Here is a 15,151-nt window from a genome sequence, read left to right on the forward strand (position 1 = left end):
TGCAGACACTCTTGCTCAATGGTTAAAGTATAATAAATGTTTTAAATTCCATGAAAGTGCATTGTTTGGATTCAATAAGCACTAATATACATCACTAAATATATTTTAAAAAGACATTTAAGCAATTTATAGTTGCAAGTCAAGAGAACAAATCTCCCAATCCAAGACAGACGTGAAGCTCACAGTTTGACCTGTTGTTACAAAATATTAAATGGTCAAATCGACATAGACTACAAGACCTACACCAAACCCAAACCAATTAGGAGCAGACGAGGGCATTCGATCCAATTTGTGATCCCAGCTACAAAGACAGATGTATACAGCAATTCGTTCTTCCCTCGCACAATTAAAGCATGGAATAATCTCCACCCAACTATAGTTACCCAACCAGATGCAACTAAATTTAAAGTAGCTCTTTCTTCCCAATAACCCTTTCTGGCTTAAGCCCTCCCTTCACCACCTCCAGTTTAAATTCCATTTGGAATATTTTGGAGGACCAAGAAACCAAGAACTGCAAGTAGCAATGTTACAAAATTTTGAGATTTTAAAAATCAAGTCTGTAATTTATCCCATCAGATAAAGCATAAAAATAAGTTTAATTTGACACCTAATTCACTTTCATATCTCAAGTATTAAAAAAGTTATGGCCATTTTCATACTCGGAAATGAGCATCTTGTTCCCTATTGATTTTCTATGGACATAACAAAAAAGTTGTGATCGTGAACAGTCAAAAGCCCATAACTTTCTTAAAAATTAAGAGAACTGAATGAAATTTTCAGTTATCATAGATTGAAGCATTCTGAAACAAATATAAAATAATCTTACTTGGATGACCTGAAATTAAAGCATATAATTAGTTAGTTACCTAATTGTAGCTAATTTCAGACTTCAATTACTAGATCTAAACATCTATCCATTTCTTAATAAATGATTAACATTTTTAAATAGCCTAAATGTCCAAATAATATTCACAAATAATTCACAATAAAACATGATTTTTAAATCTCATTTACATTAATTTATAGGCCAAATGGAAGGAATTCAGTGTTCAATTGCTGTAAATAAATGCCCATTTAAATCAGCTTTCCAGTTGGTCCCTGTGGAACGCGCTGGTTTAGAACGTTCACATTGCGGTAGATTTGTGCCCTCAAATGCCCAGAAAAATACTGCGCGATATAATGGGCCCAAAATGAGCTACTCGCAATATTAAACTTTGTATAACGGGATCTTTAGAAGCCCTTTTTATGTAAAAATATACAACCTTCCTTCAGTTGTCTGCTTTATGAGACCCTGCGGTTGCTGGCGGTCGCGGGTTTAGAGATTGATTTTTAAACTACTATAACTATTATTCAAGGCCTTTAAACCTAATAATAGCTTTTGCGACGGGGTCTTCCAGCGATTTTTCGTTAATAATTAACTAGGCTGAACATCTTCGATTTGAACAGCCTAGAGAAAATCGCGTTTTAAACCCGCCCCCTCTAAACGGCGCCAAAATCGCGCACACCCGTAGCGGCAGATTTTCAAAGACGCTTCAGGTACGCTTTGCAACATACCTACTGCAAGGCCAAATTAACCGCAAAGCGCAGCTTGTGTTCCATCACTCATGAAAAACAAACAATGAAGCCCAAAGGCATGAGTGAATGACATTTCACCACATGTACCTACAGACTGCTGCTCTGCCAATTGTGATATTCAGACAGAACTGCCAGCTTTTGAAGCCCATTAGAGGTAAAACTTGTTCATTGGCTCAAGTGTTGTAATGTTTTCAATTCAATTCCATCCAATTGCATTGTTTGGATTCGTAAACATAATCCACAAGAATAAAAAAGCAATTTATGTTTACAAGTAAAGAGAACAAATTATTCAGCTGGTTATAATTTACGAGTTTATTACAAACCACATTCTCACAGCACTTTTAAGATACTTCATCAATACAATGCAAAAAAACATTATAACATCTGAAAATTAGTGCAAAGAAAATTTCAATCCACCGTTGCATCTAACTGAATCATTTTGTAGAAGGCATTCAAACCATAAGCTTTACATAACATGTTAATTGTTCGATGTACGCATGGTGAACTTTCCACTTAAAATCACTAGCACATTGAAGTACATACAAAGAAAACCACACAGCATTAAGTAATTTATAGTCACATTGCCAATGTAACTGATATTCTGCACATTAAAAGTCACCAATTAAGAAATACAGTATTGAAATTGGATAGGTCAGTAATGTCAACATTTGTTTACATTTATAATTAATTTTTCAATTTTTGTGTCAGTACAATTCATCTACACCACAGGTAGGTTGGATTTAATTGGCAATTGTTTATGTCTTTGGCATTTTTTATTTAACAAGAGATTTTTACTGAAATAAATACCAAGTGTTTCAATTACCAAAAGTTTAGCAATCGTGTAATCAATTTATGTCATTGTCTTACACAGGTAAACACTTTAGACAAAAAATATCTAATACAAAATAGGTAATAAGGATACACATCAATGAATTAATCATACAGAAATATCAACTATTTTGTGAATGTATAAAGTCATCAACTATTTCTGTTTGGAGAAAATTAAACCTTAAAATACTGAATTTACTAACTTCTATTCTCTAGCATAAAGTTCATGCAGACTGCAAGAATTAGTTTCATTGTGATCTTAAACTAAATCATTTATTTTTGTCCTCACCAATGTTCCTGTTTCCCATGAAGAACAAAAGAATGTAAGCAGCAACTTTCATTACTTCAGGAAATTATAAAGTGCTTATAACCCATGAAGTACGTCCAATGTAAATAAAGTTGTCAATTTATACACAGCAAGCTCCCAGAAACACCAAATTATTTGTTATATTCATTGAATAAACATTGGCTTGTACATCGAGGTGAATTGCCCTGCTTTGCAGGATTGCCAAGTAATATTTAATCTGAGAGGGCAGACTCAACATCTTACCCCAAAAATGCCACTGCAGCTAATTTGAGGTGCTAGCAATAATTATAATGATCATGTCTGTGAAACTATATAAATCAAACAAAGTATTACAAGGCTGAAAACTTACTGTTCATATTTCTACAATTTAAGCCATTAGTTTTATTTGGATTAATTTGTACATTGATTAATAGTTTGTCCATTAAAGGATAAATTATATAATAGATATTTCCCCCATTGTATTAAAATAATCATTTGAAACTTACTCAATGCTGGCAATCACTTAAGAGTCATTAGGCACATCTTCAGCAAAGGCTGCAGTAACATTTCATTGTTAAAGTTGGCACATTGCCATAATGTATTCATAAATAAGTACTCTTCGATTTCTCAACCTATCCTTCTTCCTATAAATTAATTTGCCCATCTTAGAACTGAAACTTACTTTCTCCACAACTCTTTTCAAAGATGTACTGTGTCGTCATTATTCAGCAAACTTTCTTCATTACTAAAAACCTAGGAAAAATTAGATGTTTAACTGTAATTCTAATAAAATGCAACTTTGTGTTGTAGTTAACATATACAAGATTTAACTTACAAGGAACATAATATTCATAATCTATCTCCCAATAGCGACCTTTTCCTGATCTTTTAAAAATCCAACTGTCATGTCCTTATGAAGAACATATCTTTAAAAAAATGTTTAAAAAATGAAATACAGTAGAGATCTCTCAATATTCAAACAATTTGAAATGAAAATAAATCCTGGAAATGTACTTCAAATCAATCAATTTGCATCTTCAAATTTGGAATGAGTGGATTTAATGGTTTGTAAAAATTAAGGACAATTACAACCTACAGTAGGCCATGTATCTTTATTTGATTTGAGTACATTATACATTATTACATTGCATACCATGATTATGTCTTTCTAAATTATTTTGAGTTTGTGTAAAATTGGAAGCAGTAAATAAAATAATAGTTCCAAGACAACCTTTACCCCGCCTCACCCCCATTATCATTCAAATGTAGAAAAAAAATGCATTTCCCCAGTATTCTTCATTCTCTACCCACCCCAAGTAATTTCATTTGAACTACATTAATAAATGTGTATGGTATTAAATTTTAAAACAAAGAACAGCAGTAGAACCCATGTTATTGCCACAATGTTGACACATTGATCTAGTGCTCAAACTAGATGTTCAAAATAAGTGCAAGAAGACCTCTCAATCTAAAACGTAAAGGAACAGTTTGGAAGCCCTTTAAAACAAGTTTTAGCTTAAAGCAAGGCTGTCATGATTTTTTGTACTTAACTCTATCATGACTACCCATTATAAATAGGTCCATACAATCCAAATGTTCTTTAATATGTTAATTTTGAGCAGGCCCATTGGGTATCCTCTCATATGTACTTGGTAAATACAGTTGAGACATATTTTAAAATCCTTATTAAAAGTGCAGACTACCGTTGGCAGATCCCATTGTACACAAAAAAATGCCCAACACCTGGTTTGTCCACTTTACATACCATTTTACATACAATGTGAAGCAATGAACTGCAGATGCTGGATTAAACCAAAGATAGACACAAAATGTTGGAGTAACTCAGCGGGCCAGGCAGCATCTCTGGGGCGAAGGAATGGGTGACATTTCGGGTCTAGACCATTCTTCAGATATAAGATTTATATAACGGTGCCTAAATTTACTTAAGTACCAATTTGTTGTGGGCATTCAATTCTACTTAATTTGAGGTTTAACTAAAGCCAGTAGTCGTGGGGGCACAGGAACTGCGCTTACTGCAATCTTGACCAAAATACAAAGTGCTAGAGTAACTCAGCGGGTTAGGCAGCATCTGTGGAGGGAATGGATTGGTGACCTTGAGGGTCAGGAACCTTCTTTGGACATTGTAATAGGAGGGAGAAAGCTGGAAAAGAGAAGTGGGAGCAGGACAAAGCCTGGCAAGTGATAGGTGGATAGAAGTGGGCGGGGCTTGATTGGGAAATGGGGTGGAGTAAGCAACAAAGACTCAAGATGAAAAGGACAAGAATGTCAGATAAGGAGGTGAGGAATGCAATGTGATGCCTAAGGGAGGGACATAAGTGAAGGGGCAAAATAGTGAGAGAAATGGGTGCGCACTGGAAAAAGGGTGGGGTAATATTTAACATTGGAGAATTCAATGATACTGTTGGGTTGTAAGCTACATGTAGTTGTGTTCCCTATTCCCCAATTCCCAAAATTCTAGAAACATAGAAAATAGGTGCAGGAGTAGGCCATTCGGCCCTTCGAGCCTGCACCTCCATTCAATATGATCATGGCTGATCATCCACCTCAGTATCCTGTACCTGCCTTCTCTCCATACCTACCCCCTGATCCCTTTAGCCACATGGGCCACATCTAACTCCCGCTTAAATATAGCCAATGAACTGGTCTCAACTACATTCTGTGGCAGAGAATTCCAGAGATTCACCACTCTGTGTAAAAAATGTTTTTCTCATCTCAGTCCTAAAAGATTTCCCCTTTATCCTTAAACTGTGACACCTTGTTCTGGACTTCCCCAACATCGGGAACAATCTTCCTGCATCTAGCCTGTCCAACCCCTTAAGAATTTTGTAAGTTTCTATAAGATCCCCCCTCAATCTTCTAAATTCTAGCGAGTACAAGCCGAGTCTATCCAGTCTTTCTTCATATGAAAGTCCTGTCATCCCAGGAATCAGTCTGGTGAACCTTCTCTGTACTCCCTCTATGGCAAGAATGTCCTTCCTCAGATTAGGAGACCAAAACTGTACGCAATACTCCAGGTGTGGTCTCACCAAGACCCTGTACAACTGCAGTAGAACCTCCCTGCTCCTATACTCAAATCCTTTTGCTATGAATCCTTATGTAATACAAATTCCAGTTAACAGTCTATCAAGGAGGAATTATTTAGAATACAACTTAAAGATTAGTTAAAATATTGAAATGATTTCAGAAGAGCCAACCATTAACTTGGGTATGTGTAGACAACTTTAATAGAAAAACATTTTAATTATATTTAGATAAATAAAAATACAGGTGATTTTCCAGGTGAAAGAAAGACCTGATTTGGGACGTAATTTTTTTTTCAGATGATCCAAATTATGTTTTCCAAATCAAACCCCTTATTTTGTCGTTAAACAAAAATCCACTGTAATTAAGTAATAGATTAGTACAGGTGCACAACCTTTTATCCGAAGATCCAAATAACGAAAACCTCCGAATAGCGGACATTTTTTCGGTCCTTGAAGAAAGGTCCTTGAAAACGTTCACCGAGGGCGGCCCGCAGAGGTGACAGCGGAACCTCCGGTCGGTCCTCCAACAAAGGGGAACTAAATCCCCATTCATAAAAGAGAAGGTGAGAGTATATTGGGTGAGTGTATATTGCGCGGGAGGGTAGGAATCATTGTAAATCATTGCTTAAATGTTAGTCAGTTAGTTTGGTGGGCTTTTGGGGGGAACTTTAATTCTTAGTCCCCTACCTGGTCGGAGAAGCGGGGAGCGGGCAATGCCTTACCGGGTCGCCGTGCAGTAAGCTCCGGACCGCTGTGCCGCGGCTCCCAACATCGTGGAGCTGGGGCTGTGGCCGGCTGCGCTGGATTTGGATTTGTAGCGCCGCGCAGCCAGGGGTAGAGTTCGCCGTGGTCGGAGCTACAACCGGCGCCGCCCGTGGCCGGACCACCGCAGCCCCAGCTCCACGATGTTGGGAGCCGCGGCCCACAGCGGTCCGGGCTGCGGTGGTCCAGCCACGGGCGGCGCCGGTTGTAGCTCCGACCACGGCGAACTCTACCCCTGGCTGCGCGGCGCTACAAATCCAAATCCAGCGCAGCCGGCCACAGCCCCAGCTCGACCCGGAAAGGCATTGCCCGCTCCCCGCCTCTCTGACCAGGTAGGGGACTAAGAATTAAAGTTCCCCCCTTCACCCCCACCACATAAAATCCCTCCAAACTAACTGACTAACATTTAAGCAATGATTTACAATGATTCCCCGGTCTCCGGGGAGGAGGCAGCCGCTCCAGACTTTCCAAGCCGCCAGCGCTACCTACCTAATCTACGCTAAAAATCTTCCATTCCGAAACCCGAAAATGTCCGATATCCGAAATGTGTCTGGTCCCAAGGCTTTCGGATAAAAGGTTGTGCACCTGTAGTAGTAAATTCTTCAGTTTGCTCACTGCAGGAAAATGATGAACTGTACAATGAAATCATTCCTACAATTTTCTAGTTTATCTGTATGAGGGAACAGTGCCTCAATTATTATGTTTGTTTTAATTTATCACACCATTGTTTTCCAATATGAACAATTAAGATATTCAGTTTTAGGAAATAAATATCAGATCAAGCTTTAAAGCTTTTGGTCAGCAAGAGATGACTAAAAATAGTAAAACAAAATCTTCATTGACTTTCTAAACTCACCGTTAGCTGCTGTATCTCATTCTGTGGAAATATTCTATAATTTCAACATCATCAAAATCATCATGTCCCTTCTTGAGACGTCTAACCCTGCCTAAATAGATGATGTCTTTCAGTTTTTGTTTGATGATCGTCAAACGGCCTGGTTGACTCCCTTTAGGTTGTCCCAACAACAGAACACATCCAGCATGTCTGCTGTGTTCAAATAAGGTAGCTGCAATAAAATGGTAGGACATTGGTACCTTTTTTTCCTTAATAACATTAATTCTTTAACATCTGAAGAACAATCAGGTAAGAAGTATTAAATCAGCATCAGCTATGGAGATAATTATGAACTTTAAGTGTATAACATTCTTGTACATAAATTCTCATGCAATGAAGGACAACATAGCTTTTACCTTCTTAACTATTTGTTACTCCTGCAGGTTACTTTTCAATGACTTGTATACAAGGACATCAAGGACCCTATGAATATCAACCTTTTCCCATCTAACACCAGTCTTAAAAGAAAAGCAGCTTTGTGTTTATTTTACTGAAGTAGATAACTTCTTATTGAAACATACAAGATTGTTAAGGGCTTGGACACACTAGAGGCAGGAAACATGTTCCCAATGTTGGGGGAGTCCAGAACCAGGGGCCACAGTGTAAGAATAAGGAGTAAGCCATTTAGAACGGAGACGAGGAAACACTTTTTCTCACAGAGAGTGAGTCTGGGGAATTCTCTGCCTCAGAGGGCGGTGGAGGCAGGTTCTCTGGATGCTTTCAAGAGAGAGCTAGATAGGGCTCTTAAAAATAGCGGAGTCAGGGGATATGGGGAGAAGGCAGGAACGGGGTATTGATTGTGGATGATCAGCCATGATCACATTGAATGGAGGTGCTGGCTCGAAGGGCCAAATGGCCTGTTCCTGCACCTATTGTCTATATTCTTCCACATTTGACTATCTGCCATGTTGTTGCTCACTCATTCAGTTTGTCTTAATCCCCTTGACACCTCTGAGATACTATATTTGGTCTCATCAGTCAAGCTATTGATATAGATTACAAATAGTTGGGCCCCCATGCTGAACCCAGTGGTACCCATTGCCAAAATGGCAAGGCACTATTTATTCTTACTTCATCCAAGCCAGCATATTATACCCCAGAGGAGCATCATCAACAGCCTACTGAAAATACAATTAAAAACACCTCCTATGGTCCCACTCATCTTTTCTATTAGACGCATCCTCATGGTATTCCAATAGGTTAGTCAAACTTGATTTTCCTTTCATAAATACATGGTAAATCTGTCTGTTCAGTCAGATTATTTTTGAAGTATCTTGAGATTGCACCTTTAATAATAAATTCCACCACTTTTCCTGCATCAGGCTCTATAGTTCCCCATTTGCTGCCATCTTTAATTCTTTTTTTAATTTATTTTAATTTATCTATTTATTTATTTTATTTTTTAATTCTTTATTTCGAACAGAATAAAAGAATAAAAAGCAAGTGTGAAACAGCATACAAAAAACAAAACAAGAATATTTATAAAGTGTCATAAACAATATCTATAAATGAAATCGTACGTGTCCGAAAAGTAGCAGGAAGAAGTCAACGCTTATTAATTCCCACCCCTTATTCAACTGCTTATAATTATCTTTTCCAAATTTAGCAGCTATATGTACACCATATGTACACCAGCAGCTATATGTACACCAAATTATTTACATTTATACACTAATCAAATATTTACAAAGCCATACAAAAAAGAGAGAACAAAATAAAAAAGAAAAGAAAAAACCCTCATATACTATACAGTACCTTAGTCATATATACAACCCATCACCCTATAATCACCCTTCCCAATACAATCAGTATAATAAATATCCCACTCACAATCACCTATCCTCATCCCAATATCCTTTTAAAAAAGTGTTTTTTGTACATCTTTTTAAACTGAATTATGTTTGTGCTAAGTTTTATCTCCTGTTCCTTAAAAGTAATGTTACATTTACTATCCTCCAATCTGCAGGAACCATTCCAGACTCTGTAATTTACTTTTTTGAGCAAATTCAGCCCATCAAATTAAACTATATTTGAAGATCAACAACACAGAAAATAAAATATGGTCTTCTAAATTAATTGTCAGTAACTTATAGTAGGAATTGGTAGGTCGACTTACTGGTAAAGGCAACCACATTTTCAGTACCATTTTTTAACTCCAGAATGATATTTGGATGCAATGGATGAAGCATATAGAGGTTATGACTTTTTTCTGAAAAACTTTCCAGCAACTGAGAAAATTAAAACAAATATTCCATAAATCATTTTAGAAGAGGAGCAATAAAAATTATATGTTGAGTGAAGTGGCACATTAGAATAAAGATCACAGGGACAAAAATTAAATCAACTTTTACTTAATTTCATATTTTATGATTCCATCAATAATTAAAGATATTAGTGATTAGTAAAGAAACTTTAACAAAATCATAATAAAGAATGTGTCAAATATTTAAGTGGCAAAACAAAGTAGAAAACTGAATGCTAGATACAAAATACTTACTGACATTAGACTTCGAAGTATACAAGTGAGGATCTCATTTATATGATTTACCCAAGGAAACCATCCATATACAATCATACCTATGCATTAAAACATTGAAATCGACATCCATGGCTGTAACATTTACCAAATTGATACTTTGGCTGTATCAACCCAACAGGACTGTCACTCATTCAACATGCAATTAAAATAGATGAAGGCATCATGTTAAATCATGTTCTTATCCTCATCTGATGACCCAGCAATTGCATTTCCAATGGGATTTTGCGGTCATAAATGGATGAAACACAAACCAGTATTTTAACAAGAGGCTATGTGACACATTTCTGTTACTCATTTGGCTGCGATCAAAAGGTATTTTTTTAAGCATGGTAATATCTAGGGCTAGTCATAATGTCTCCATTGGATGGTCATGGATCAGTAATCAATTTACACTAAATGAGGATCAACAGAGCAACAAATTCCAGTTCAAAATTTACATATTTTCAAAGGTTAACCAAGATAATCATTTTTGATTTCACTTGTTTACGAAATTATTAGAAGGTATGATTTATTTATGTACTTTTCAAGTGTACTTGCAATAAAGTACATAGTGATAAATATATATATATGGCATTAGATCAATTTCTGATCCATTACTGCACAATCTGCAAACTAGATTATAGATGAGCTCTCTTGTTGCAATCTTTTACTTATACAATCCTATTTAAAAAGTTCAATAAAAAAAGAATAATTCTGGGAAATTAAATGTGTTCACATTCGATAAAAATAATCGGCTTTAATAATTACCAGTGACCGCCACATTACGGCAGTTTGGACATGGAAATTCATCCTTTTAGAATTTACAAACACTACTTAAAATCTGGGATATGGGAATAAAAAATAGCTCAACATTTATGTTTAAAGTAAATAAATAAAATTTGTCCTTCAACTTGCATTTCTCAACACATGTGCAGATGTAGAGTCTTCATTTAGGAAAAAACGTGATAGGGACCATTTTCTAGGAACACAAATCCCTGCCACAACTTAGGGGCTACCTGTAATTGACTGGAATAGTAAATTATTTTCTATCAAAAGACTTACGGAAACATTGTTTTGTGTTGGAAGTTCACCCCAGAAAAAAAAGATGGACTGGGATACAGTGTTGACAGAAGATGGTTTTGGACAGTTCTCCCTGGTAATTAATTCTTCCTCCCATAGTATTTTGCCGCTTTTACCATCCACAATAGTAACCTAGAGAACAAATCAATATTAGGTCTTTATACTTCCCAGCAAAAATATAAAAATTTGACAAAATATTTATTAAATCAACATTGAATTCTTCATTTGATCTAATGTAATAAAAAATGAACTGCAGAAGCTGGTTTATAGCAAAAACTGACACAAAATGCTAGAGTAACTCAGCAGGTCGGGCAGCATCACTGGAGAAAATGGAGAAAACATTTTCTACAAACTGACCCGTTACTCCAGCATTTTGTGCCTTTGCTTGATAAACCACCATCTGCAGTTCCTTGTTTCTCCATTTTAGGCAACTCTTTCCGTCTTTGTTAGAACTGACCATTTCTACCATGAATTCATCTGTGATCTTGGGTCAGATTTCTCACCTTTTGAACAGCCTGACCTCTGGTACACATAGCACAGACAATGAAACATAATCTGCCATATTAATCCATTTTGTTTTACCTTATCCTACATTTTCTCTTTGTTCTGCCCATCCTGCACCTCGCCCCACTTTCCATCTTCACTGCAACCGAAAACCAACCCTTTCTCCATTCTAACAAAGGTTTCTGACTTGAAACATTAACTCTTTTTCTCTTTCCACAAAAGCTGCCTGACTTGCTGAGTGTTTCCATCATTTTCTATTTTATTTTAGATTTCCAGCATACGCAGATATTTGGGACTTTCAGATGGAACTCTATACTCCAGTCATCGGGGACTTCATAAAATAGGAAACTAAGGGATTGATTCACATTCAATATATTAGAGAAACCAGCACAAGACAATTATATTTTAATATCGAATTCAGTATAATGAATGCAAATTGAAGTACTTTAATTATTTTTAAATAGTATGCATGCATTACTGTTGCAATATGAATGATTTATTGATGCTCTTACATATAGCACCTGGATCTAGAATCTAATTACACTGCTATATGTAAAAATAATAACTACCAATTGTTCCTACCAATTCAAAACATTGAGAAAATGACTTTAGTTTTTTATTTAATCTGGAACAGAAGCTAAATTAAGTTAAATTAAACATTAATCTGCTGAATTTTGTAAAAGCCCAATTAGTTCTCTAATATCCCTTAGGGAAGGAAAACATTAATTTCTACTGAGTCCAGGTTTTAGAAGACTTCAGCCTGATATAGATATTGTCGATTCATAACATATTATTACTCTATCACATCAAACTGCAGTATACGGATGTGCAATAAATGCTGATTTTGTTAGGGATACAGGTCCACCACAGACTTTCCGGCACCCTCGGTTCTATAGCCTTTCTGGATTATTCATTTTGCCAGACCAACAGATGTCACAGCCTCCGAGATTCCAACGGTACCAGAACGACCTGCCGAGGGTGTCGAAGGGCTGAGATACCGACTCGCATATATCCGGCTTAGAAGTTGGCTGAGGGAACGGATCTGCCGGCTCTGGCCGGGCCAAAGTTCCAGAGTCCCAGCCACAGGAGACAAATTCAACTCGCCGATCGGCTGCAGAAGACAGCTATGGCGACAGATTTGCTGGCACCGGCTGGGATGGAGTTCCAGAGCCCCAGCCACAAGGGACAAATTTGACCCATCGATCGGTATGGAAGTCCCTATGAGGCTGAGCTCAGCCACCTCGCCCAGCCTAGGCGCTGCATTTTCAGGGGGACTTTCGGAGGGCATTTCAAGTGCGCTCTCATAAATTTGGCCGGATTAAAGGGGGCGCCAGACAACCAGTTGTCAGAAAATCGGTGGTGGACCTAAACCTATATTCTAAGTATGAAAATTACAAATTGCCTGATTAAATACTAAATAACTCATGGATAGGGAAGAGATTATGATCACTAAAATATCATTGCGGCCAAACTATTTTTTATTATTTCATAGAAATGTACTGCGGCATTAACAAACCTTCTTCATGCTCTTTTCAATTAAATCTTCGATTAGAAAATCAAATATATCATCCTTGTTAAAATAACCAGGCAGTGGCATCCTGGAAATAGAAATCTTGCATCATTCCAAATGATTTTTCTTATAAAGTATATAATAAATGCTGTACAAAATTCCAATAAAAGTAATCAATTTTAATTTTCTTCAATTTAAAAATTCGAATTGAATTAATACATTAGTGACTGCATTCTTTACAAATATCCTCACTGAAATATTGTTAATATTTTCTCTGTAAAAAAGGCTTTGAGAAAATGCTTACTTTTTTGGCAAAGAAGACCCCAAACATTAGCAAAAATACGTCCATTTGTCCCACTGAGTCTGTGTTGGCTATAAAGAAGAACAATTCAGCTCATCCCATTCCCTGTCCTCTGTCCCAAACCTGAAATATTTTTTCTTGTAAGTACTTATCCGGTTCCTTTTTGAATGCCACAACTGAAACTGTTGTTACTATTTCTAAAGCAATGCACTCCAGATTCTAACCACCCACTCTACATTTAAAAAGTCCTAAGGCATATTTATTTTTATGAACTTGAATCAGATTACCTCTCATTCTTCCAAGACCTGTTAACTTAATCTCTCCTCATACCATTTAATTCCAGGAATCAATCTAGTGAATCTTAGCTGCATTCCCTCTATGGCAAGTATATCATGTCTTAGGAAAGGAGTCCAAGATTGCACATCAACTGAAGTGTGGTCTCACTAAGGCTATATAAAAAGAACCTACACACCTGGTTGTTCACTTGCTATCAACCTGATATCTGTCATAAAGTTCATTTCTCGCTGCTTTGTTGACTTTCATTCTCTCTTCATGCACGGAGTTATGGGTTTAATTGACTTTCCTTTCTCATCACGGAAATGTAGCAAAAGTATAATTAAAGCATCTCTTTCATAAAAGCATCCCATTGTTAACTTAGTTTTACCTGCCTATCTTTAATTCCAATCCACACAGAAAACGATGAATAAAGCTCCGGAGATGCTGCTTGACCTGCTAAGATACTCCAGCTTTTTGTGTCTATCTTCGGTGTAAACCAGCATCCGCAGTACCTTCCTACACTTTTTTTTAATCCATAACACCGTTACTGTTAAAACATCATATTCCCTTTGACTGTGTCCTGGGAGCCCTTCTTGTTTAACATACTTTATGGTATTCTGTGAATGTCCATTCCTAGAGCAGGATATGAGCACGACCACTTCCTGACTCACAGTTGATAACACAGTGTTACTTCCCCACTTTACATTATTATGCAACTACAAACTGCCTAGTACAAATACATTCCACTGGTGCATGGGACCACTTACAGGATAACAATAAACTTGAGATGACAAAATCCTAAACTTAAAACCTTCCCAGTAACACCAAGTACCAGCACAACTATTGCTTTAGTTGGAAATTAAATAAAACTTTACCCTTGAATCTGAGACAGATTATGGTACCAATAGCTCTGCAAGCTCTGTCCATCCAAAAGCTCAACTGCATAATCTGTACTGATGAGCAGTTTGCCAGCATTCTTCCCTGCAACATGCACTTGCTGAAGATATTTCACTGGCTGGGAGCTGGAAGGAAAAAAGATGGATGGAAAAAATAATAAATGTTTTAAGTAAGAAATTTTGACATTTCTCTACACTCCCAAGTTACTAATGGATTTTATTACTTAAACTTATCTTTAATGCTGCCCAACAATTGTTAAATACCCAGTCTTACAAAAAAGTATTAGTTTTCTTAAAAAAAACCTCAACAAGCAAAAGTTATTTTCTTAAACATATTGTAAGCATTGTTTTAAAAGTAACCAGCTTGCTGCTGTAAAGGTTTCAGGGCAGCACAGTGGCGCAGCGGTAAAGCTGCTGCCGTACAGTGCCAGAGACCCGGGTTCAATCCTGACCTCGGGTGCTGTCTATACGGAGTTTGTACATTTTCCCTGTGACCGCGGGAGGATTTCCGGTTTCCTCGCACACTCCCAAGAAGAACAGATTTATAGGTTAATTGGCGTCGGTAAAATTGTAAATCGTTCCTAGTGTTTAGGATAGAGCTAGTGTACGGGGTGTTCGCTGGCCAGCACACTCAGTGGACCAAAAAACCTGTTTCCGCGCTGTATCTCTAAAAGTC

At 37.0% G+C, this 15,151-nt stretch overlaps 1 protein-coding gene across 4 annotated transcripts in view; it reads right to left on the minus strand.

The window, feature by feature from the left end:
• Window positions 1-1,869: 1,869 nt before the first annotated feature.
• fam234a (family with sequence similarity 234 member A) overlaps window positions 1,870-15,151 on the minus strand; it is a 30,535-nt gene continuing 17,253 nt past the window's right edge. For all 4 annotated transcript variants that reach the window (XM_033040970.1, XM_033040968.1, XM_033040967.1 and 1 more), the window contains exons 8-13: window positions 14,455-14,601; window positions 13,009-13,090; window positions 10,971-11,120; window positions 9,507-9,618; window positions 7,352-7,562; window positions 1,870-3,442 (exon numbers count right to left, since the gene is read on the minus strand). In XM_033040970.1, the coding sequence (XP_032896861.1) occupies window positions 7,354-7,562; window positions 9,507-9,618; window positions 10,971-11,120; window positions 13,009-13,090; window positions 14,455-14,601 (700 nt within the window). In that variant the 3' untranslated portion in view covers window positions 1,870-3,442; window positions 7,352-7,353. The remainder of the gene's footprint in view (window positions 3,443-7,351; window positions 7,563-9,506; window positions 9,619-10,970; window positions 11,121-13,008; window positions 13,091-14,454; window positions 14,602-15,151) is intronic.

This window comes from Amblyraja radiata, chromosome 22 (genome assembly GCF_010909765.2).
Source record: "Amblyraja radiata isolate CabotCenter1 chromosome 22, sAmbRad1.1.pri, whole genome shotgun sequence".
NCBI classification, from domain to species: Eukaryota; Metazoa; Chordata; class Chondrichthyes; order Rajiformes; family Rajidae; genus Amblyraja; species Amblyraja radiata.